Source organism: Aedes aegypti, chromosome 2, assembly GCF_002204515.2.
Source record: "Aedes aegypti strain LVP_AGWG chromosome 2, AaegL5.0 Primary Assembly, whole genome shotgun sequence".
Lineage (NCBI taxonomy): Eukaryota > Metazoa > Arthropoda > Insecta > Diptera > Culicidae > Aedes > Aedes aegypti.
The window spans coordinates 432,482,938-432,507,059 of NC_035108.1; the positions used below are offsets into that span (position 1 = coordinate 432,482,938).

Here is a 24,122-nt window from a genome sequence, read left to right on the forward strand (position 1 = left end):
TCTTTTGTATTTCCACAGTTTACTCACACACGGCAATATTTTCTGGTTAGCCTGGTAAAATAATTATAATCCTTTCTAACGTGAACAACAACATTCGGGTTTCACGAGTTTTTGACGGGTTTTGCGACTGAATCATTTTTTACGGATTGAGTTGATTGAGTGGTTTTGCATCAAAATCTCAAGCGTGAGATTTGCTAAGCAGATCTCTAATGAGTTTGCTCTCACGGGAGAGTCTCAATCAATAGACTTGAATGTGAGTCTATCAACACTGCCCACGAGTCACTGAAATTTAGATCTACGGTCAAGGCTTACACAACCTGGTCATTTTGAATCTCCGATATCATATATAAGTAAGTTTTGTCCTGAATCAGTTGTTCTGAAACAACTCGAATCTCTTCCATAGGAGTCCATTTCGGCATTATCCAAAAAATGGGTGTCTCATGACTTTAATAGCTCTGTAAGCGCTTTCCATATCATGAGGTGTTTTATAAAATAATAAAATCCGATGTCTTTTTTAAAGCGTGATTTCTCCATGGACATACAGTCAACTCGCCGTAATATGATATTTCGTATCTTGATATCGTGTTGTAGAATCATAAGTTTCATGGATTCCTCAATGGTCCCACCGTTGCCCTGGTTCTGAATTTATGTCCTTCAATACGATATCCCTCTTACTCGATGATCGCTTTAATATCGAGTTATGGAGAGTTGATTGTACTATTGTAACTAAATTTTTACTGCGAAGTACATAAACTCATAGTCCTGGATGCATTGATGTCTCACAGTAAGCAGTATCTGAGCGATGAACAACATGGCTTTATCTCAGGAAGATCTACCACTACAAATCTCCTGTGCTTTACGTCGCATGTCACAGAGAGTTTTGCGAATAAGGCTCAAACGGATGTCACCTATACCGACTTGTCTGCGGCATTCGATAAGATCAATCACGCCATTACGATTGCCAAATTGGAAAAATATGGTGTCAGCGGTAATTTGTTACGTTGCACAGTGGCAGGCCTTCATACAAAGATCGGACAAAACCTCAAATGCGTCCCAAATCGCTTGATACTGGTAATCTATTAACTATCTTGGATACCTGATATCATCCCGTTGGAAATGACTGCCAAATTGAAAGTTCGATTTTCGAGTGAAATTGTTCAAATTAAGTTTTGTCACCCAATCGAATAAAAAGGCTATTATTACAAAAAATAAGTTATAATGCAGAAATTTGTGTATTTATATTTAAGTTCATTGTAGTAATTTCAGAATAGTTTCAAACGAGCTATGACACATTATACAGATTTGCAGGCTTTGCAGAATTCGCACTCATTTGAGTATGAAGCACGATCAAAGCAAGCAAAGAAAAACATCCCATCTGTTGCGGTCCACGATCGTCATTGTATCGCAAGGTGTAACAAGTCTGATAAATGGAAGCAGCGAGCGAGAGTCCCAAAGAGAGAGCGATGATAAAACCCATTTTACTCGCTTGTTTACCGTTGGGGATAGGTATTTTTCTTTACTGGCACGATAAACAATTCCCGAACTTCCAATAGCAATAGTGTCCCCCAGGCTTGGAGCATGTTTAGAGGGGTTTTATCATACACTACTATCCCCCCAATCTGATCAAAGTTGTAGCAGTATACGATAAACAGTCTCTCATAATGTGCAGCATGGTATGATAGTTACAGGGAGCGATACGTGAGCGATTCTCTCAATTTTCTCAGGATTCAATCCCTGCAGATTTGAATGATGAAATTGACATATTATAATGAAAAATTAAAAAAATCACCTCTAGGGGCAAAGAGGGGCGAGAAAAATTATAGCACTTCAGAAAGTGTGGATGATTTGGTGCTTCATAATGAGTGAATCATTTTCTCGAAACACTTCACACTGACGAATCTTCGAAAATTTATCAAAATTTCAAAGAAGGATTGCAGAAAACATGTTTTGTTACAACTAACAGCTTAATGTGTTAAAATTTATGTTACTATAGCCAAATCAAAAACTTAAGACTACGCTTTCAAATGAAGCCTATTGAGCTTAATCGGTTATGATTATGGTAGAGATACAGTTGTTCGAAGTTTGCTAAGTGAACCAAAGTTGATGAATTGTAAGCAGTCCACTTTTGCTGACTTTTCCGCACTTACGATGCTGCCAAAAATCGAAAACATAACAGATCAATCTCAAATTTTGAGAAATCGTCACTCAATAGTATAAAAGTCTATAGAAAATATTAACAAGCCATTTTTTGACCATGAATTTTTGAGGTTTTGTCCAGCCGTTGGCTCAAAACATACCTGATTGGACAGAAACTCACCGTTACAGTAGAAGGTTTTCGTTCAAAAGATTTTCTCGTCTCATCGGGAATCCCACAAGGAAGTCATCTTGGACCGCTAATATTCCTATATTATACTTCAATGATGTCAACTACGTGTTCCATGGCCCGTGCTTATCCTATGCTGATGACTTGAACCTCTATTCGAGCATTCGTTCAAAAGCCGATGCAATTCGGCTTCAACAAGAGTTGGACAACTTCAAGAATTGATGTATCCTGAGCTGTATGGTTGTTAACCCTGACAAGTGCAGCATTATTTCTATTGCCAGGATTCACGATCTTGTAGTTTTTGACTACAAGCTGCATGATAACGTAATTCAGCGAGTAGATCATGTGAAGGATCTAGGTGTAGTTTTAGACAACCAGCTACCCGAGCAAAGTTGGGTAACAACACGATAACAAGTTGTGTTATCCGATAACTAGCAATAGATAACATAGTTTGTTTTCATTTTGGTTGAATAAGCAGGCAACATAATAAACGTGATAACAAAAGTTTATACTGAAGATATCATATAAATATCTAAGTGTGTTACCATATGTAACACATTGATAACAAGTTTTGTTATACAGCCAATTCCTCTCATTGAAAACTTATTTTGTTATCAATTAGTTATAAAGATCGAATTAAGATAACAAGCATTCGACGTCATTCGCCCGTTGATGGTATCCTCGATCTGACAGCTCAAAATTCGGTGATAACAAGAGTCTCCGTATTGATAACAAAAAATAACAAAATGAGTTCATGGTATATATCTTGTTATCACAATGTTATGGGGTTGTTGTTCGAGTTTGCTCGGGTAACGTTTAAACGTTTGTGGGCTTCGTGGCCTTGCGATTAGCGGCGTTAGTCGTTTAGGCGTATTATGCCACGAAGTGCGGGTTCGATTCCCGCTCCAGTCGGTGGAAACTTTTCGGAAAACGAAAAATTAATCACTGGACCACTGGGTGTTTCGTGTTGTCCGTTGCCTAATGTTTGTGATTGTTCAGTCTGTGCAGCCTTTGACTGAAGACGGTGTAAATTGTCTTTTTTTTTAACGGCATGTTTCATATGTCGTAGAGAAGGCATCCCGTTCCATACCCTATCTTTCGCATCGCAAAGGATTTCACGAATGTGTATTGTGTTAAATCGTTGTACTGTTCGCTAGTTCGATCAAATCTCGAATACTGCTCAGTCGTATGGCATCCTTACTATCAGAATGGAATAGAAAGGATCGAATCAGTACAACGTCGCTTCATACGGGTTGCTCTTCATCGACTTCATTGGCGTGATCCATTCCATCTACCAAGCTATGAAAGTCGATGTCGATTAATACATATCGACACACTTCAAGTGCGAAGGGTCGTTTCGAGAGCTCTATTTGTAGCCGATACTTTACAAGGCCGGATTACCCTGATATTCTAGGGGCGGTGAACTTGAACGTTCGTCCTAGAACGCTTCGAAATAATTCGTTATTAAGACTTCCTTTTCAACGCACTAATTACGGAGAGAACAGCGCAATAATAGGCATGCAACGGACGTTCAGTAGGACCGCTACTGTGTTTGATTTTAATTTGTCTCGTGAAACTGACGTCGTAATTTCTATGTTCTTCTATGTTTCCCAATTTAAATGACGATTAGTGATATCCTTATGTGTTATTTTTTTATTGTTAACAAATAATGTTTAGGTTAAGGCATCTACGAGTAAGGCCGTCTTCAGTGTCGTGTACTAGACTCGACTAGTACTCGTATAGTACTAAATTCGTTTTTATCATCTATAATTTTTGAATTTTTAGCAGTTCTCCAACAGCCTAATTCAGCCTAACTAAAAGGTACAAGGTATTTTTTATTTTCTTTTAAGATTCTGCTCAGAGGGTTCGAATACCTTAAAAAGAGACTGATTGATAATCTTTTTGAATTAATAAGCTTCTACAAACATTTCAGAAATAATATAAGCTTTTTTCCTTATCACAGCCTCACTTTGCCTAAATATTCAATAAGAAGTCATCAATGATTTTGAATGTATCTCAGAGTTTCACAATGTTCCTCCCGACAGTCCCAACCAACGCTATTAGGGAAAAAACTTGGAATCATTAGGGTAAAACTTGAACAAGTTTCTAAAAACACTTTTTTTGATAGAATTGCTTGAAGTATTTGAGGCCGAATTTCAAGGAAAATTCATAAATCCTTAAAATCTGATCTGATCTATAACGACATCGCAAGGGACCGTCGTAATAGAGAATTGTCACTATAGAGAATAGTTATAACATGAACATATTTTTCAAGGGACCGACCAATGTCGCTATAGAGAGCTTTTGTCGCTATAAAAGTTGTTGTTATAACGAGCTTCGACTGTAGTTGAATTTGAGAAATTATGCATTCGTTCACTTACTTGACATAGGGGATGTTCGCCGCCACGTGGTACTTCGCTCCGGGGTCAAAGTCAAGTTCGGATCTAAGTACCGACGGTTTCACACCTCCAAATTGTTCCCTGCAAAAATAGAGATAAAATGTCAACATGTAATCCATCACGGTTGAAGCAATGATCCGTACCTCAGCAGCCACCAGTGGCAGTTGTACTGCTCCTTCCGGACCCGCTTGTCGAAGATGTCGTACCGCCAGGCCTCAAGGGCAAGGGCAAACGGTAGGAAAACCACTTTTTCCAGTGCCAACGAAAACAGGAAATTTATGTCATGCGCCGTGTCGTCCACATTTTTCTGCACCAGGCCCAGGTTCTGCAAGTGCTTCGGTGAGGCAACCGACAGAGTTACCGCATCGCCGATTGCTTCGTGGAAACCTGTGCGGGGAAAGGAAGGTGGTTGAGTTGTTTTACGTTAAAACCTCGTTATACGTAGTTTGTTTTTTTTTACGTAAATTCAATTTACGTAACTGAAACAATGGCAAAACTCCGTTTTACGAATTTACGAACCCCCAATCTAGTTCGTAAATTGAGGTTCCAATGTATAATCTTAATCAAGTGAAAACTTACCTGGATTGGCACCGTCACGGAAAACTTTGGGATTGTTGCGGTAGTTGAGGAAGTACTGCACGTGAGCAAGTTCGTGATGCACGGTGATGAAGTCCTTGTGAGTCACCGAAGTGCACATCTTGATGCGGTAATCTTTACCATTGCAGAAATCCCACGCGGAAGGTTGACACAGAACTGGCCTATCTGGTGGTTGAGTAAAGATTGACGTCAGCCAAAAGTCTGGCGGAAGGGCACTCATGTTCATCGATACGAAAAACTCCTCCGCGATTTGGAACATCACCAACGGATTGTAGCCTTGTTTGATCATCTCCGGAGTGACTTCCAAAAAGCTACGTCCAGGGTAGGGAATGACGATGTCCAGGATATTGTTCCAACTTTGACCGTACATGTCACCGAGGATGTGATCAGGGAGGGGAGCATTTCTGTTGATTTTGTCCGGACCGTAGAATTCACGAAGCTTTCGTCGGACGTAGGCGTGGATCATTTCATATAGTGGAAGAATTTCGTTCCAGACTTGTTCCATTTCTTCGCGGAAGTTGCGGGACTCGTACGGAAACTGCCAGTAAGCAGCAGCGTTTGTGAAATCTGTAGATGAACACAAGGTCAGATCAATATGAAAGATTGTCCATGCAGTTTACTTACTATTAACCCGTCCCGCATCATTAGTCAGATCCACTAGCTGTTCAAATAATTCTCGCATATGCCTTCCAGATTTGCGACGCCATTCCAACCACGTGTACTGCAGCTCATTCCAATCCCTGCTCTTGGCCATAATCTGCAATCAATCAAAAACCACGGAAATTAATTACGTATCAATCAATCACGAAAAATCCAGGAACATAAAACCCACCTCTTTCAAGTGGGGCTGAAGCCGCAAACCGCACTCGAATGGCCGCTCGAAGGCACAAATGTCGGCACCGTTGAAGATCGCCAGCATGTCGTTGACGATCCGGTTGTACTGTCGATCGAAATAGGAAACGATGATTCATTGGTGATAAAAGATGTAACATGGTTCGAGTGGATCTTACCCTATCGAGTTGATCCGGTGGCAGGGCACTCGGTCCAATGATAGACATCAACCGGACTTGGCGGTACAGCTTATCGTCGAATATCTTGGATTGGTCGATACGGCTCATCTGAACCCATAGCAGCCGCTGGAAGTCGTTGTAACGCTGTTGGGCAGCGATCTGCAAAAGTGGAACCAAAATGGTTAGATAAATTACTTACAACATTAGTGATCCGATCATGTAATGATTCAATTACAATACTGAAATACTTCGAACTTAAATACACGCAATAGTTTCTCATGTAATCGAAGATCTCAACCGTGGCTTATTTTCATGGTTTAACAATGTATAGCCCGTGGGTCCAATCCACCTCGTGGCTTCATTTTGTGCAGGCTCTTTGACAGCTTCATTTGTTTGGAGATCCTTTACATATCTGGCCCAAGGCCAGTCTTAAATCTTCAATCTAATTGTGAAGATAAATCGTAGCTCTTCCTCAAATTTTTAAGAGTACAAAACTGGAGAACCAGATATCCGTTCAAGCAGAAGACTTCAACGATTGGTCACTCGCACTCGTTCAATTTGGTAATTCTACACATATTATTTTAATACTTTGAACATAGGGTGCCGGTGCCAATAGTGGAGTAACTAAGCAAAAAAAAATCATAACTTAATATCAACTATTGATACACGTGTTCCTGTAGTTGCACTAGTATTTCAGTAGTAGTCGTTAGGTAGTGATGCAAGGAATTTCAAACAAAATAGTCAATAGAGCGATATTCAAAACTGAAAACGAGTTAGAATTAGAATCTCTTTTGCAGTGGCAGAAAAAAACGAAATTATGCAGCAATGAAAGTATCACTGAACATGAAATAAACAAAAAAGTTGTATATTCAAATTACGCTTGATTTCTAATCACTACTTTTTCGGTCTAGTTTCCTAATTTCAAGTAATTCACTTTTTTGATTATTTTCCATACGTTTTGACAGTTCTCTTCTACCATTCTTCCATACGCTTGAGTTGAAAGTTGGAAACATTTAAGAATCGAGCGTAGCGCGATCAGTGAGAGGGATACAACTATCAGTGTCACCGCTCGGCGGCCAGTGAGAGAAACTGAATGTTCGAAAGGTTATTGTCTGTACTTTTTGCCACTGGCGCCAACTGTCAGCATTTCAACAATGTAAACAGTCGGAATAGCAACTTAAATCTTTAAAATGAAGCATAAAGGTCATCTCTGAAAACTTTTATACATCTACCTATTAAAAAACTGCTTTGATCAGTCAATCCACTACTGGAACACGACGGCAACTATTAGCGCATGGGAGTATTTATTTTGCAAAACTGAATTATTTGTATGACTTTTTGAATTAGTTTCTAATTTTGAATGAAAGATTGACAATATTTTTTATACTATTTGATAGCAAATATTTGACTCTCACTGAGATATAAGCTAGATTGTCACAGTATCCTGAGCATTCTTATAAAAATGAGGCAGATTTTTCACTAAACCATGGATGAGATCACCATTGCTATATATCGAGATCCTTGTGACTTTCAAAGAAGCGATCTTCAACAAAGTTGTCCAGCGGATCAAGGATATTCGGAAGGCATATAGAATTTGGTTCTAAATTTTGCCGCTAGTTGGCTCAAGTGAGCATATATAATGGGCATCTATCTCACCCAGATGAGATGAAAAGTTTGTGTTTTCGACAAACTTCTTTGAATGTCAAAGACATCCGGAAGCAAACAGTTTAGTTTTGCATTTTAAGCAAACCCTTCTTAGATAACATTGTCGATTTTTTATGGGTTTACCTTCACCCACTCTGATGAAACTACCCATGCAGCATCAATCATAGTAAGTCAGCCGACAATTTAACAGATCTATCAGTCGTACTCTAACCGTGATGGCAAAAATAGTGACGCAGCTTCGTTCAATAGCCGTTATTGGCTTTTATATTTTGAGCTCTCGATTTGTGCACTTTGGGAATGGTAAGCTAGTCCAAAATCCTTTTCATTCAATATTTGTGCAACTTCGATTGCTCTGGTCAATCATTTGGTAGCAACCATGAACTGTACGGTCATCTATGCTCATGCTCATGCTTAATCAATTTCGACATTCTGGACATTCTATCAATATCATGAGATATATGTGCTCATTGTGCGCGGCGCGTGAGTCGAGACGAGTCGCTCTCACCACGAGTTACGTGAGACGACTAATGTTGATCAAATGGGAGTGAGTCGACAATTGTCACCTCATTCGACTCGTCTTACCTCACACGCTGCGCAGAATAAGCACAATAGGCACAGTCAACTCTCTAGAACTGCATGTTCCATATCTTGAAATTGAGTTGAAGAGTAAAGGTTGGTTTGCATAGCTACCTTGGACCGCAGTAACACTGATTATGTGTTTTATAACAGGTGTATCCCTGTAACACAGACAAATAGACGTAACACTTAGAACAAATCTCGATCCAAATCATAGTCATGAGGACAAGTACGCCCAATGCTAAAATTGGTGTGTTTGGCCGACAGACCAACAGATGGCGATAGTGTGTAAACGTCAAAAGCGAACAAAAACGATGTGAGCGCTGCGGGTGATGGATTGGCCATATACAATATTTTTGAATCGATCGTTAAAAAGGTGATCGATGGACAATGATGAGTGTGACGTCTGGTTGTCTGTGCCTATAATTTCATGTTCACAATACAAAATGTCACATGTTCACTTGCGTCGTCCAGCGGGAGAATTACGAACCAAACTTTTTGCATACTGGATTTTATTGACTTTCTGAAAAACTTTGCCGAAGACTCAGACTGGCTATCTCATCTGGTGAAAAAAATAAAATTTGTTTCAAATGTTTGATTTAATAGGCTTACTAGTTCCACCTAGCGGAAAATATATGAACCAAACGGTTTGCCTTTCGGATGTCCTTGACCCTCTGGACAACTTTGCAGAAAACTAGATCTTCCTATCTCATGTGTATCAAAAGATAGAGCTAGTTGAATGCTCAATTCTACATGCTCATTAACGCCACCAAGCGGAAAATTTTCAAACCAAACTGTTTGCACTTCAGATGTTCTCCTAACAACTTTGCCGAAGACTCAAACTTTCTATCTTATCTGGATTAAAAAGCGGCAGAATTTACAACCAAATTGTTTACTTTCCGGATGTTCTTGTCTTTCTTAACAACTTTGCTGATAACTCGAAAAAATATCTTATGTGGATCACAAAATAAAATATGCTTAAAATGTTCAATTTGACACGCTCACTAGCGCCCTCAACCGGCTAAATTGCCAACCAATCTATTTGCTTTCCGGATGTCTTTGATCTACTGAACAACTTTGCTCAACACCACATCATTATAAATCATCAGCATCTAGATGTATAGCATCACGGATGTTCCTGTTTTAAGGTGATTTAAAATTTTTCAGAGTGGTTCAACAATCAGTTGACTGTTGCAATACTTTTTCAAATATTTATGATGGCTAGTGTAATTCTAAGTGACTTTCTGACAGATCAGGAAACTTTTCTTTCAGTGATGTCTAAAACAAATTTCATAGAATAAACTTTTCTCATCCTAAATTTATGTGGGGAAATGACCTCTGATGAATCATTAGAGCATCGAATGGAAGGACAGAGCCTGATATTGGCATTTATTGGCAGATAATAATTATGATTAGATTTACAGTACGAGCGAAATCGGATGACTTTTGAAAAATAATCTGTTTTTCTGCAGAGTTGTCCGTTCCATTCCAGAGGAAATCCGAATTTCAGTTTCCTTATGTATAACTTTTTTTTCTAAACGAAAAGAATTATAGTATGCTACAATCTTTTCACTTTTAAACGGAGAATCTTCAAGTGACTAACGAAAGAGTTTTTGACTACAGCCTCTGATTGAAGATGTAGATGAACCAGTTTATGCCAACTATGTGGTTCACATTCTCCATACAAGCTTCAGGCTCGTTTAAATCATCCCCACCTTCTTGGAGTTGAAGAAATTCGTTCAAATTTCCATAACAGCTTCTTTGAAGTTTGATTATTATGGGCCATCCTAACGTACAGGTAATATGCAGGTTGAGGCAGTTCAAAATTCAAACTAGTTAAACTTTCATATCTCCCTTACAATCTTTACCATAAAAATAGAGTTCTGTGAAATTTTTAGCTTTTTCTGTGTTTTCACTACAGGATTGAAAACTCATTCTTCAAACCATAATAAAGAAATTTGCTGAAGAGAGCAAGTCAATCCAAAGGATACAAGAGAAGATGAGTTCATGAGTTTGTTTGCGACTATTTAGCTTCACATGGGATTAAAATCGTGCAAATATCTACAAAAACCCCGAACAAAATAAGCTCAAAAGGGATTTATTTCTTCAGCAACATTCTTCATTAAGGTTTGAAGAATGAGTTTTCAATCCTGTAGTAAAAACACACAAAAAGCTAAAAATTTCACAGAACTTTATTTTTATGGTAAGGATGGTAAAAGAGATATGCGAGATTAGATTTTCAAACATTTTTAAATTTTGAATCTCCCTAATGCAGGTGAGAAGTTTCGTGGTGGTCTGAAAGGGACCTATGAGCTATTCATATGCATATATAGTAAACGACATCAATATGTAGTAAGAAGCAGGGATTGAATCCTGAGAAAATTGAGAGAATCTCTCACGTATCGCTCTTCGTAACTATCATAATATGCTGCACATTATGAGAGACTATTTATCGTATACTGCTACAACTTTGATCAGATTGGAGGGATAGTAGTGCATGATAAAACCTCTCTGAACATGCTCCAAACCTGGGGACATATTGCTTTTGGAAGTTTGTGGATTGTTTCTCGTGTCAGTAGAGGAAAATACCTACCCCCAACGGTAAACAAGCGAGAAAAATGAATTTTGCCATTGCTCTCTCTTTGGGGCTCTTGTTCGCTGGTTCCATTCATCAGACTTGTCACAACTTGCGATACATTGACGATCGTGGACCGCAACAAATGGAATGTTTTTCTTTGCTTACTTTGATCGTACTTCATACTCAAATGAGAGCGAATTCTGCAATGCCTGGTAAGAAGCATTGAAACGCACTTCTCAATGTCAATATGTTAGCCAATCACATTTAAAGTATGTCGCGTGATTCGTCTAAAATTCAATTAGTCAGCAAGTCGCATAAACAATCGAAAAACAAGCCCAATTCCCCAATGCCAAAGTCAACCGATGTTTGTTGTCGTCGTTTTCGTGATGGCGACAAAGTTCAATGTTAGTACAATTTAAACAATTGTCATCTACACCACACCATACCAAACAGGCACTCATATTGCCACGGTACTTCAGATATCATAACGCAAAACCAAGCCACGAGATCACCAATTTTCCCACGAAGTGATGAATTTTACGACTTATTCATCGCCTTCCACCGATCAACGAACCAAGCGCTCATTGTCTCCACTAAACCATTCTTCTGACCTAAACGCTAATTTTCCAACCCACCACCCCACCATAGTCAGCGGGCTTCAACTCAAACCAAGAAGATTTAAGATTTTTGCGTGTATGTTCGATGTTCTTAGAATCCACCACAGTTCTAACCTCTCTTTCAGAGAACCAACCGCAACCCACGCGCGGTTGTATGTCAATGTCAAACAACCGACACACGATCTCGCCGCAAAAATTCCCACAATTGTGCCAGCAGTGAACGCACGATTATCTCCGGATCTATGCTACCGTGCCACACATGCAGCCAAATTCAGAATAAGAAACCACAAATTAGTTTGTATATATTATTCCAACAGATAATAACATATATTTTGCTGTTATGATTGAAACCTATTTGAAACCTGATTACTAACGCTGATTTTAATTCTGATCATGTCCCTATTACATTTCAAATCTGAAGCGAATCCTATCAGCTCCACGTTCATTTATTTTCGAGCCGACTGGAATACATATAAAAGATATATCGATAGTAATCATTATTTTTACATTTCTTTGCAAACAAAACTTGAAATTGACAATACTCTCAAAACTTTAATCAATTTCATTGTTGAAGCAAGGGGCACTGGAATACCAAAACGTGATGTAAAAATCGAATCCGTGAGTATAGACGATGATCTGAAACACTTGATCCTTCTTAAAAACGTAAGGAGCAGGCAATTTCAACGCACTTGCGATCCTGCTATGAAAATTATATGGCAGTATCTGCAAAAAGAAACTGAAAAACGGTTTTACTCAATTAAGTTTGGAAGCACGCATAATTTTAATTAAAGACTCACTAGTTCTATAATAGATCAAGTAACTCAGGATTTCCATAGCATTCTCAATCAAGAGAACGCTTTTGAAAATTCCTGGGGGACTAATTTGGAAGAAGAACTATTATTATAAATGCAAAATTATTAAAGCCCTGGCGATGATGATTTATATCCTCTTCAAGAAACTTCCAGAGAGTAGATTATCATGCCCAGTTGATACATTCAACGAACAATTTCAGTAGGCATTTTTTCCTGACAAACTAGTTAAATAATACTCATTAAGGAATAAAAAAAAAAAGTTAAACACATGTAAAACTTACCGCTTCCACCTGTGTCGCCTCGTTGACGTTCGTCTCAAAGTTCCACTGGGCGCCCACATTCAGCGAGCACTCGAGCGAACTCTTGCGATCAATTTCCGTCAAAAACGATCGTAATTTTTCCGTTTCCGCTTGGAAGCGCCTCTCCTCTTCTGGGCTGCGAAACGGCCCTTGGAAAAATGAGTCCCGCGGGCGTCCCCTCTCGAAGTCCCGTTCGTTGGGAGGTCCGAACTGGGGCCTCCGATTTGGATCAAAGCGATCGTCGTTCGGATTTCGACTGTACGGAGGTGGATTACGATCTTGGTACAGATCTGGATTGTCCACATCGCTGACGTAAGGCCGCTGGTTTGGATTGTAGCGGCCGTCCGGGTTGCGGAAACGGTCACCTTGGTTGGGGTTGTACGGTTGACGGTTTTGGTAGAGGTCCGGATTGTCCACGTCGGACACGTACCGGTTGCGATCGCGATCGTACGGATTGCGATTCCGGTTCCGGTAGTCGTAATCGTCGTCGTTGCGATACTGGTTTCGATCGTCGTAGGAGAATGGCTGAAAAGGATACATAATTTGTAAATCGTAAGATAGAATCGGGGATAATAATGGAACGGCGTGTCCAAAACCATTATAACGAAAAAAAAGATTATCAATTCTGAAAACCCATCCTACACCTCCCCACAATCCAACAATATGGTGATTTAGAACCATTTTCAACAGATATTTTTATGTATAAAACAACCTGAACAGTGCATCATTCATATATCTTGAACAAATCAAATAATTAGTTGGTACATATTTAACACTCAAAAGATGTGATACCTAAATAAATTTTGTGCACCTGCTATTATAGTTCAATTTATCATCTCTGGTGTGTTTATCACATTTTCAATGTAGACCATCTATCTAGACACCTGCACTAGACTGATGCAAATTTTGAAGTTTTTGCTCCCCTATGCTTAAACGATGTCAATTATGATGAAAATGATTCCCCTCCTGAAGCGATTCGAAAAAAAAATTGGTTGTGCACACGCTATTTAAAGTTTATATGGAAATTACTATGGGAAAGGCAAACCTTTTGTGTTCAGTCATCTATCTGCTCGTCATAATAATCTATGGAAAAGTGAACACACTCATCTCATGTGAAAACTTCCCAGCTACAACTTTGCCGAAGATCACATTTTGATAGGGCGTAAGGACAATTTGTTATTATTGATAACAAAGTCTAAATCATGCTGAGATGATCATTCAATAACATTCAGAGCAACACTGCTTTTTTGCTGTAGAACTTAGTAGCCTGGATTACTTTGATCTATTCTTCCCGCCAGGAGCACCACTGTTGCCTATTCTTGGTGGAGCATGCTACATGCAAACCAACTTTCTGATGATGAATAACAATTTATCCTGACGTCCAATCAAAAAGTGGTCTTCGGCAAAGTTGTAGCTGGAAGCATTTCACATTAGAAGAATTTGTTCACTTTTCCATAGAATATTATGACGAAGAGATAGAGAGCTGAATACAAAAGATTGGCGTTTTCCATAGTAATCTCCATATAAACTTCAAATGGCGTGTGCACAGTCAAATTTCTCTCGAATCACTTCAAACTTTGGGAGGATGCTATTTACCATAATAAAAATCGTTTGAGCATAGGGGAGCAAACATTTCAAAATTTGCATCACTCTAACCTGCACTGCCCATAACTGCATATTAGACCTATTCATTTGTCTAGAAATTTTTCAGTCAACCAATACTTTGATTTTTTATGACAATATGAACTTCTGGTCAAAATTTCAGTCATTTTGGAAATAATTTAGGTGTGCTTCAAATCAATTATGTGTTTCTGAGCTAATTTCAAGCTTTAAAAATTCATAACTTTCGAACGGAACACCAAAAATGATCGAAAATACCTCTACATAGTAGTTGATTCAATTCTACGAACTTTTGTCAAACACACTTTTATGATTCGAGCAAGTTTTAACATAGTTTGGTTGAGATTTGTGCTTCAAGGTTCTTGAAAATCACTATTTTTATGGAGTTTTCTCTCTGAAAAACACACCTGTTTGAAAATTACGGATTTTCAATTTCCAGTACATGATGACTTTACATATCTAAAACTGAATCCCAATTTAAGTAACAATTTATCTTGCGGAAATAAATTATATTGCTGTGTGCGTTTGAAATGCAAATATCAAATGCGGGAACACCAAATGCGGTAAGATTTTCCACAAGTAATGCGATGTCAAAGATGGATTTTTCTTGCTAGGGTGGCGGTGATTTATGTAATCGTTGCTAGGTGTCCTTTGATTGTTTTGTGTTACCGCATTTGGTGGACGTTTAGACAAGATTTGCATCTCAAATGCAAAAAGCAATAAAAAAAATATAAAATTAGGAAGCACTTTTATAAATCTGCTGTAGGTGAGCCAATAGCACCACCGTGAGCTTTGGCGGGTGTAAAAAATGAACACGTTAGCACTGCTTTTTTTCAGTCGATGACGATGATTGTTTTCAAATCGTTCTGAATCGTCAATGAAATGCGATCCAAACAATCATCACTCGGAAAGAAAAAGCAATGCTAACTTGTTCAATTCATTCATTGGTCGGTACATGTGTCATGCGTGAATTAACTATCATCAGGTTGCAATGCGGTGTTCGATCTTTGGGCATTTTTTGTAATTTATTGCCTAAAGCAACATGTAAGCTGTTAATGGTTAATAAATTCATAGATTTATTTCGTTCGATTCCTGTAGTACTGAAAAACTAATGTCAATGTGTGTTTTTTCTACCGTATATATTCAGAAAATTGTGATTTTTGGGTACTATGCAGAACAAATCATGATCAAACAATGTTTAAACTCATTAAATCTTATTTGCGTGTTCGACAAACTTGAACAGAATAGAATTAGCTTTCAAATAGAGGTAATAGCAAGTGGTTTTGATTTTCCACATGCTAGTTATGATTTTTCAAACCTTGAAATTAGCCCTAAAACACATTTTTAACTTGAAGCATACTGAATTATTTATTTATTTAGTTGGTGTTACATCAATTAATTTGATAAAACCTCGTTAACGATGTTACGCCAATTTACTCGGTCCATGGCTGTGTCTCTCCAACTTCGATTTTGGCCCACGTTCTCCAGATCTTGTTGCACCTGATCAAGCCACCTCGCTCGCTGTGCTCCTCGCCTTCTTGTGCCAACCGGATTCGACGAGAACACCATCTTTGCAGGATTGTTGTCCGGTAGTCTTGCAACATGCCCTGCCCAGCGCACCCTTCCGACTTTCGCAACCTTCTGGATACTGGGTTCGCCGTAGAGCCTAGCGAGCTCGTGGTTCATTCTCCGCCGCCACACACCGTTTTCCTGTACTCCGCCAAAGATCGTCCTAAGCACCCTTCGTTCGAACACTCCAAGTGCTTGCAGGTCCTCTTCCAGCATGGTCCATGCTTCATGTCCATAGAGGACCACCGGTCTTATAAGCGTTTTGTACATGGTACATTTGGTGCGAGGGTGAATCTTTCTCGACCGCAGCTTCTTCTGGAGCCCATAGTAGGCGCGACTTCCACTGATGATGCGTCTCCGTATTTCACGACTAACGTTGTTATTAGCCGTTAACAAGGATCCGAGGTAGACGAACTCATCAACCACCTCAAAAGTATCCCCGTCTATCGTAACACTGCTTCCCAGGCGGGCTCTGTCGCGCTCGGTTCCGCCTATCAGCATGTACTTTGTTTTTGACGCATTCACCACCAGGCCGACTTTTGTCGCTTCACGTTTCAGGCGGGTGTACAGGTCTGCCACCGTTCCAAATGTTCTGCCGACAATATCCATATCATCCGCGAAGCAAACAAATTGGCTGGATCTTGTGAAAATCGTACCTCGGTTATTGAACCTGGCTCTCCGCATGACACCTTCTAGCGCGATGTTGAACAGCAGGCACGAAAGTCCATCACCCTGTCGAAGTCCCCGGCGGGATTCGAACGAACTGGAATGTTCGCCCGAAATCTTCACGCTATTCTGCACACCGTCCATCGTTGCTCTTATTAGTCTTGTGAGCTTCCCGGGAAAGCTGTACTCGTCCATGATTTTCCATAGCTCTTCGCGGTCGATGCTATCATAAGCCGCTTTGAAATCGATGAACAAGTGATGCGTTGGGACTTGGTATTCACTGCATTTTTGGAGGATTTGCCGTACAGTGAAGATTTGGTTCGTTGTCGAGCGGCCGTTGATGAAACCAGCTTGATAACTTCCCACAAACTCATTTGTTATTGGTGATAGACGACGGAAGATAATCTGGGATAACACTTTGTAGGCGGCATTCAGGATAGTGATCGCACGATAGTTTCACATTCCAGTTTGTCGCCCTTTTTGTAGATAGGGCATATGACCCCTTGCTTCCACTCCTCCGGCAGCTGTTCCGTTTCCCAGATTCTGCCAATCAGCCGGTGCAGACAGGCTGCCAACCTCTCCGGGCCCATTTTGATGAGTTCAGCTCCAATACCATCCTTACCAGCGGCCTTGTTATTCTTGAGCTGGTTGATGGCATCCTTAACTTCCCTCAATGTGGGGGCAGGTTGGTTTCCGTCATCCGCCGTGCTGACGTAGCCACTTCCTCCGCTGTCGTGACCCTCGGCGCCTGTGTTCTCCGTGCCATTCAGGTGTTCATCGTAATGCTGCTTCCACCTTTCAATCACCTCACGTCCGTCCGTCAAGATGCTTCCGTCCTTATCCCTACACATTTCGGCTCGCGGCACGAAGCCTTTTCGGGATGCGTTAAGCTTCTCGTAGAACTTTCGCGTTTCTTGTGAACGATGCAGCTGTTCCATTTCTTCACATTCCGCTTCTTCCAGGCGGCGCTTTTTGTCCCGGAATAGGCGGGTTTGCTGCTTTCGTTTTCTTTTATATCGCTCCACGTTATGTCGCGTTCCTTTCTGCAGCATTGCAGCCCGCGCTGCATCCTTCTCCTCCAAAACCTGCCTGCATTCTTCGTCGAACCAATCGTCACATGTTCTCCTTTCCACGTAACCGACGATGCTCTCGGCTGCGTTGTTGATGGCTGCTTTTATGTTACTCCAGCAGTCCTCAAGAGGGGCTTCGTCAAGCTCGCCCTCTTCCGGCAACGCTACCTCGAGATGCTGCGCGTATGCGGCAACGACGTTCGGTTGGGCCAGTCGCGCTAGGTTATACCGAGGCGGGCGTCGATACCGTACATTGTTAATGACGGATAGTTTTTGGCGCAGTTTCACCCTCACCAGGTAGTGGTCGGAGTCAATGTTAGCGCCACGATAGGTTCTGACGTCGGTAATATCGGAGAAGTGCCGTCCATCGATCAAAACGTGGTCGATTTGTGATTCCGTCTGCAGTGGTGATCTCCAGGTGTATCGATACGGGAGGCTGTGCTGGAAGTAGGTGCTGCGAATGGCCATGTTCTTGGAGGCGGCAAAATCTATCAGTCGTAGGCCGTTCTCGTTCGTCAGCCGGTGGGCGCTGAACTTTCCAATCGTCGGTCTGAACTCCTCCTCCTGGCCAACCTGAGCGTTTAAGTCTCCTATGATGATCTTGACGTCGTGCTTCCGGAGTGAGGGCTATGCACGTTTATGATGCTGAAGTTGAAGAATCGGCCTTTGAGTCTCAACTTGCACATTCTTTCGTTGATCGGCCACCACCCGATCACGCGCCTCTGCATATCACCCATCACTATAAAAGCTGTTCCCAGCCCAACTAACAATTCAGAGCCACAAACAAGCATGCATGTTTAATAATTGTTCAATAATGGTAATGACAGCTGAATAAAAATTTTGCTCTATAAAGAGCTGAGAAAGTGCTTTTTTAACACAAACTTAGGTCAATGTTCAACGTAATGCACTAGAATGAACAAAAGTTGAATCGCCACTTATTAAACGTTTCCAAAGATTCTCATTCGACTAGTCAATATTGTTTTACTAATGAGCTGAACAAGACATGTTTCTCCCAATTAAAAAGCCAATATTCCACTAAACAAAGATATATGTATAAAAGGATATTCAGAAGACGAACTAACGTTTTACTTGCATCGCACTTCAGCTATTTCCACATGTTTAACATAAGCATGAATAAGAGCTGAATAAGTATCTTATAAAATCCTAATTCAGCTTCGGTATATTATAAGAACAGTTGATCCAATAGAGGCCAAAATGACGATTAACAAACACATTGTTCAGTAATAAATAAGCCTTGTAAAAGCGATCACACTATAGCTATATTACATAAAATGGACAAAATATCCGAAATGCGTGTTGAGTTCCGAATGCATTTCAAAGCTTATAACTTATGCTTTCTCAAAACTTTTTGAATAGTCGTTCAGAAAATAAACATGGTCAGCCTCCAGAAATGTAGGATTGTTTTGAAAAACAAACATTTGAGCTCAATATTCCTAGTAGGAGCGAAGTACTGACAAACAAAGCGTGATATTGACTTGATTGACATAAAAGATCTGAAGACAACATCAAAATTTTGTTTGATTTTTGTATGTAGTTAATTTTAGATATCGTTTCCAGATCTTTTAAATATTATATCTCTCAGGTTATTATCACTTTCTGCTATCCATATCATAATTAGCTTGTAACGTTCTACTCTGCTCCTCAAGCAACGGCTTTAGCGCCACCTTCGACTTCCGAAGGACCGTCACTCTGTCTAAGCCCGGTATGAGACCACCCTTCTCAGGGCAGGTCGCAAATAGTTCAATGCAGAAGCAAAAACTCTCCAAAATGGCACACACGAAAGGACAAATGAACGGAAATTTAACTACAAACCAACTGAAAACCGGAAACTAAAACAAAAAGAAAAGAAAAAGTCAACCAGAACTGAGCGGCAGAAAAAGTCTTAACTTAAGGAACCAACAAATCTAGATATTTACAAAAAATAAACGTAAAAGAATGGTAGAGTCGTTTTCAATCCGAACTCGAAATAAATATTATGAAACAAAGTCAATTAAAACGAATTTATTTAAAAAAAAAATGAATTTAGAGAGTTATTTGCATAGGACCTATTCAAAACGTATGCAAGCTCTCAATTTATTGTGAACATTCAAATAAAACCTAGTAACTTGTCTGGTGACGTCACGCATTTAACTCATTTAGCTTATTCTATATATACAATTTGCGGATACAATCAATCTGTTCAAAAGCTAGTGTGGATCTGACCTTAACTGCATCGGCGTGGTGCTCCAACGGCGATGGCTTGATCGTCCCTCGACGGCAGGAGAGCTTCGTCGGATTCTAATTGGAACGTGTGCTATACGGTAGACTCGCGCGTGGGCACGATCTTCAGGGTAGAGGCGTCCCTGGCGGTTGGTGGAGTTAGAGCGGGTTGATGTTGCTCCACGCCTCACGCTTTGGCGAAACGAGTCGAAATACTGCTCGATTTTGGATCAACGACTCGGGCACACACTTTGGGCACAAGCGCACGTCCGGGCTTATCGAACCGGTGGAAAGCTAACTGATTTTCCACCCACAATGGCCCACTAGTCGAAACAGTCTTCGATCACACGCAGGAAGGGACTTCGCACGGGAACACGTGGTACTGGGGTCAATCCAGGAAATCTTGCACTAGCCTGGACAAGCTGCCCACGTTGGATGGGCTGGACGATGCCTACACAACGTGATAATTTTCACTAACTAAAGTTCAATAATTATTCTCCACCAAAGGCTTACCTGAATAGTCACAATAAATCACTCACTGGCAATAATTATCTATTACAGGTCAAACTATCCGACTCTGTAAATTAAAACTGAAAAACACGATTATTCAAATTATTCGAGTAGTTACGGAAACTCGCGAACTTACTTCGAACTCGGATAAAAGTTCACAAATTTATAGTAAAGTTCACTTTGGAACTATGGCTTCACTTTTCGATAAAAGCTTCACTGACTTGGAAAATAATCTTATCACTTCAATCGACTCCACCAGAATAAAATGGAAAGCGCACAATAAACTTGTTCGAGCCTTGAAGCTACGACGTAATTTCCACCTTATCATGTACAGTCTATTTTGTACGATCTTTTTTATTGGTCAGCTCTGGGGGACTCAAAATAATCTAAAAACTTTCCACTGATCCGCTTTTCCCGATTGGTGGATTTTCCAAATTCAAAGGACCAGGTACAAATTAATTAGTGAAAAATTCCGTAACTTATCGAATGTTTATAAGCGTCCAGTTCATTCTCCTTTGGTTATGCAACTTACGCAACACTTACTTAAGCTTTAGTCTTTTGGGCACAAAAGCTACTCATAAAGCTTGCTAATCCTTTGGTTATGAACAAAAAGGGAATATGCTTAGACTGGCACAAAACATTTAAGTGTTACAAGCTATTGCTAAACTTTTTTCGCCTGCTCGGGATGTTGTTCCGTACAAGAAAAGTGGACATTTCTTTGACAGAATTGATTAAATCAATATCTATAGCGAGCTACATTTAAAATGACATTTCTTCCCAACTGAAATGTGCTCTTGAAAATTTGAGGTTTGGCTTCGATGCATATTCACCTTAATCATTTCAGACTGATTTCACTTTGTGTAAATAAACATTATTTTTGACCATCATTGACATAAATTTTCTCACTGTGCGCTAAAAATAGCCGACTGAACTCAGCTTGGATCAGCACTAAACAGCAGCTGAATAATATGCTTGTTCAGTTGTTGATTAGCGTACCATGTGTTGATTAGACGATGTCGAATAGAAGCTCAAACAAGATCAATATTCAGCTATGAGAGGTTTATATTTTGCACTGGACGATTCATTCATCAATTCTAGGATGGCGCAGATGGCAAGGCATACCGCTGACGATTGGAAGGTCTCGAGTTCGAATCCAGTATTCAGGCGATTTTTAAATATGGTTGTCATATCATGATAATTGTGTACACTACATTTTAATTGAAGCGCCTGAATTTTTTTTTTTTTTATTTGTTTTTAATTATTTTTGGACCAGTCGTATAAAAGCTGAACTAAATGCTTGTAAAACGTTTTAAAAGCTGAAAAATAAAGTTGGAATTCGACGACATGCTTTAAAGTTTCTCCAAATTTGTGTGAACAACGCCTGAACAAAGGTTGGCCATGAAAATTATTAAAATGTTATTGAACATGATGCTGAATAAAACTGCCATAATGGTGTTTCTTAAATGAGTGAATGTTAGTTGGGAGCTCACGTGTGTTGCCGCAGCTCTGGTAGATGGTATGATTACCTCTAAATGTTCGCACCATCGAACCTGTCCAGCACACCTCCTGCAGCGCTACGATGTCGAAACCGCGGATCTTCAGTGCATCGGAGAGTATGCGTGTGCTTCCGATGAAGTTGAGAGATTTGCAGTTCCACGCACCGAGTTTCCAATCGCTAGTCCATTTTCGTCGCTGTGGTCTTTGCCGATTGTTCCGGTCCGTATTCTCTCGTTGACGTTCCTGTGCTGGTGTATTTTTACGGCTGGCTTGCAGGGCCTGACACCAACCCCCTAGATTTCCGGAGGACCATTCCCCCTAAATGTTCGGAGGGCCATAGTGCGCAGTTTAGCTTAGAGTCCTTCTCTGGCACTCGGACGATGATCAGCCGCCCCTGACATGGGGAACAGACGCTGTTGTGAGCCGCTCCTAACATGGAGTACAGACGCTCAAGGTTTGCAGAAGCAAACCCCCCCTTCCCTGTCAGCATACGACCAAAGTTCCCACCGGGGGTTGGTTACCCGATCTTCCCCAAGATTACTCGTACCCCGGCCAGTACCACGAGGAGGTAGGGATAGGAGTTGCTGGGCAAGAGGCTAAGGATCACACAATGGGGTCTATTTTATTCCTGTAGGTACGCGAGGTACCAATGGTACGCCATGCCCAGCCATTTACCAACCAGAAGCATACTGAAATCTATATCAAATTAGCTGAAAATTTGACCAGACATTGTTCTTAGTAGGAGAATTCAGGATACTGCTTGACCGGTAGATTTCCAGATATTTTTTTCAAATATAAACAGGCCTACTGCATATTTGTCACATTCGACATTGTTGACAATATCGGGTTAACACCGCGGAGAGACATCAAATGATAAACACTTTCGATCAACTTACTGAAATCTGTGAGATATTTATCGAAAATTCGAGAAAAATACCAAGTTGTTTTGTCACATTGGTAATTGTAACCGCATAACAGTCATATTAAGATTATACATGAGCCCCGTATTATAGTAGCAATGAAATTTCTATCAGAATTATTCTCTGGTTTTTCACCCAATATTCGATACTAGCTGTACAACATATCAGCCTCCAAGAAGCTTTTTTGAGTTCTTAGTATTTTTTCGAAATTTTAGTCTCTTCCCATACTGCCATAAAATACAAACTTGGTGTTCCATTTACTCAATGCCTACTTTTGTCGAATGTTACAAATATGGACCGATGCACGAGTTTACTATTTGACGTTTGAGCGGTGCCGTATTATTTACGTGACCATGGCAACGAGTGAATTCGGCACCGCTCAAACGTCAATTTAGTGAACTCGTGCATTGGTCCATAGGGTTTCAATGCAAGTAATTGACCCCTTAGTAGCTGAAATTCATTATCGACGCTTTTCCGCAATGATATCTCAGACCCATTTACGTTTTGTGGAGTCTAACAGCAAATTCAATGTCTTTACTTCATAGTACGCCTATGAAACATACAAAATCATTCGATTTTACCAGCGAAACATGCATTTGAAAAAACTGTTGTCCGAATGCCTATTATGGACCCTCCCGGGGTCCATAATAGGAATGTTTACAAATTTGACGTTTCCTATTATGGACTCTCCATTTGATTCCCATGTAATCCGGCTCGCTGCCGACGAACCTATTATGGACCCACCTGGAAATGCGTATTATGGAACCTCTTGTGTGGTTTCATTTACAAAAATGTTCAAATATCTATATGTATGCGTCTCAAACCAAATATTTTGCCTGAAACTGCTGCCTAACAATGTAATCGAAGTTTCCCCGGTGGATTTTCATAGGAATAACGTTGCTTTGAGTGTTAATTCAAAGGGTCCATAACCGGCATCGACTCCCTACAGTTCTGGGCAGTGCATTATTTGACGAAAATAGTTGTAGAGGCTCTTCGTCACTTAGCAGTTGTTACACAACTTGGATACTGATGCATTCGGATACTCATACATTTTTTTAAATATTTTCTCTAGGGCTGGCCAAAACCGGTGCTTTGACCCCACCAGATTTGATGATAACTGTTTTGTTACAATGAAAGACATAGCATGCAAAACTGTACGGCTGTCATCAAATTG

General features: G+C 40.2%; 1 protein-coding gene across 7 annotated transcripts in view; it reads right to left on the minus strand.

Moving 5' to 3' along the window:
• Nucleotides 1–24,122, minus strand: part of LOC5575537 (angiotensin-converting enzyme) — a 527,507-nt gene that overhangs the window by 484,163 nt on the left and 19,222 nt on the right. For all 7 annotated transcript variants that reach the window (XM_021847779.1, XM_021847777.1, XM_021847774.1 and 4 more), the window contains exons 3-9: nt 12,859–13,401; nt 6,330–6,488; nt 6,152–6,259; nt 5,944–6,076; nt 5,302–5,886; nt 4,866–5,109; nt 4,705–4,803 (exon numbers count right to left, since the gene is read on the minus strand). In XM_021847779.1, the coding sequence (XP_021703471.1) occupies nt 4,705–4,803; nt 4,866–5,109; nt 5,302–5,886; nt 5,944–6,076; nt 6,152–6,259; nt 6,330–6,488; nt 12,859–13,401 (1,871 nt within the window). The remainder of the gene's footprint in view (nt 1–4,704; nt 4,804–4,865; nt 5,110–5,301; nt 5,887–5,943; nt 6,077–6,151; nt 6,260–6,329; nt 6,489–12,858; nt 13,402–24,122) is intronic.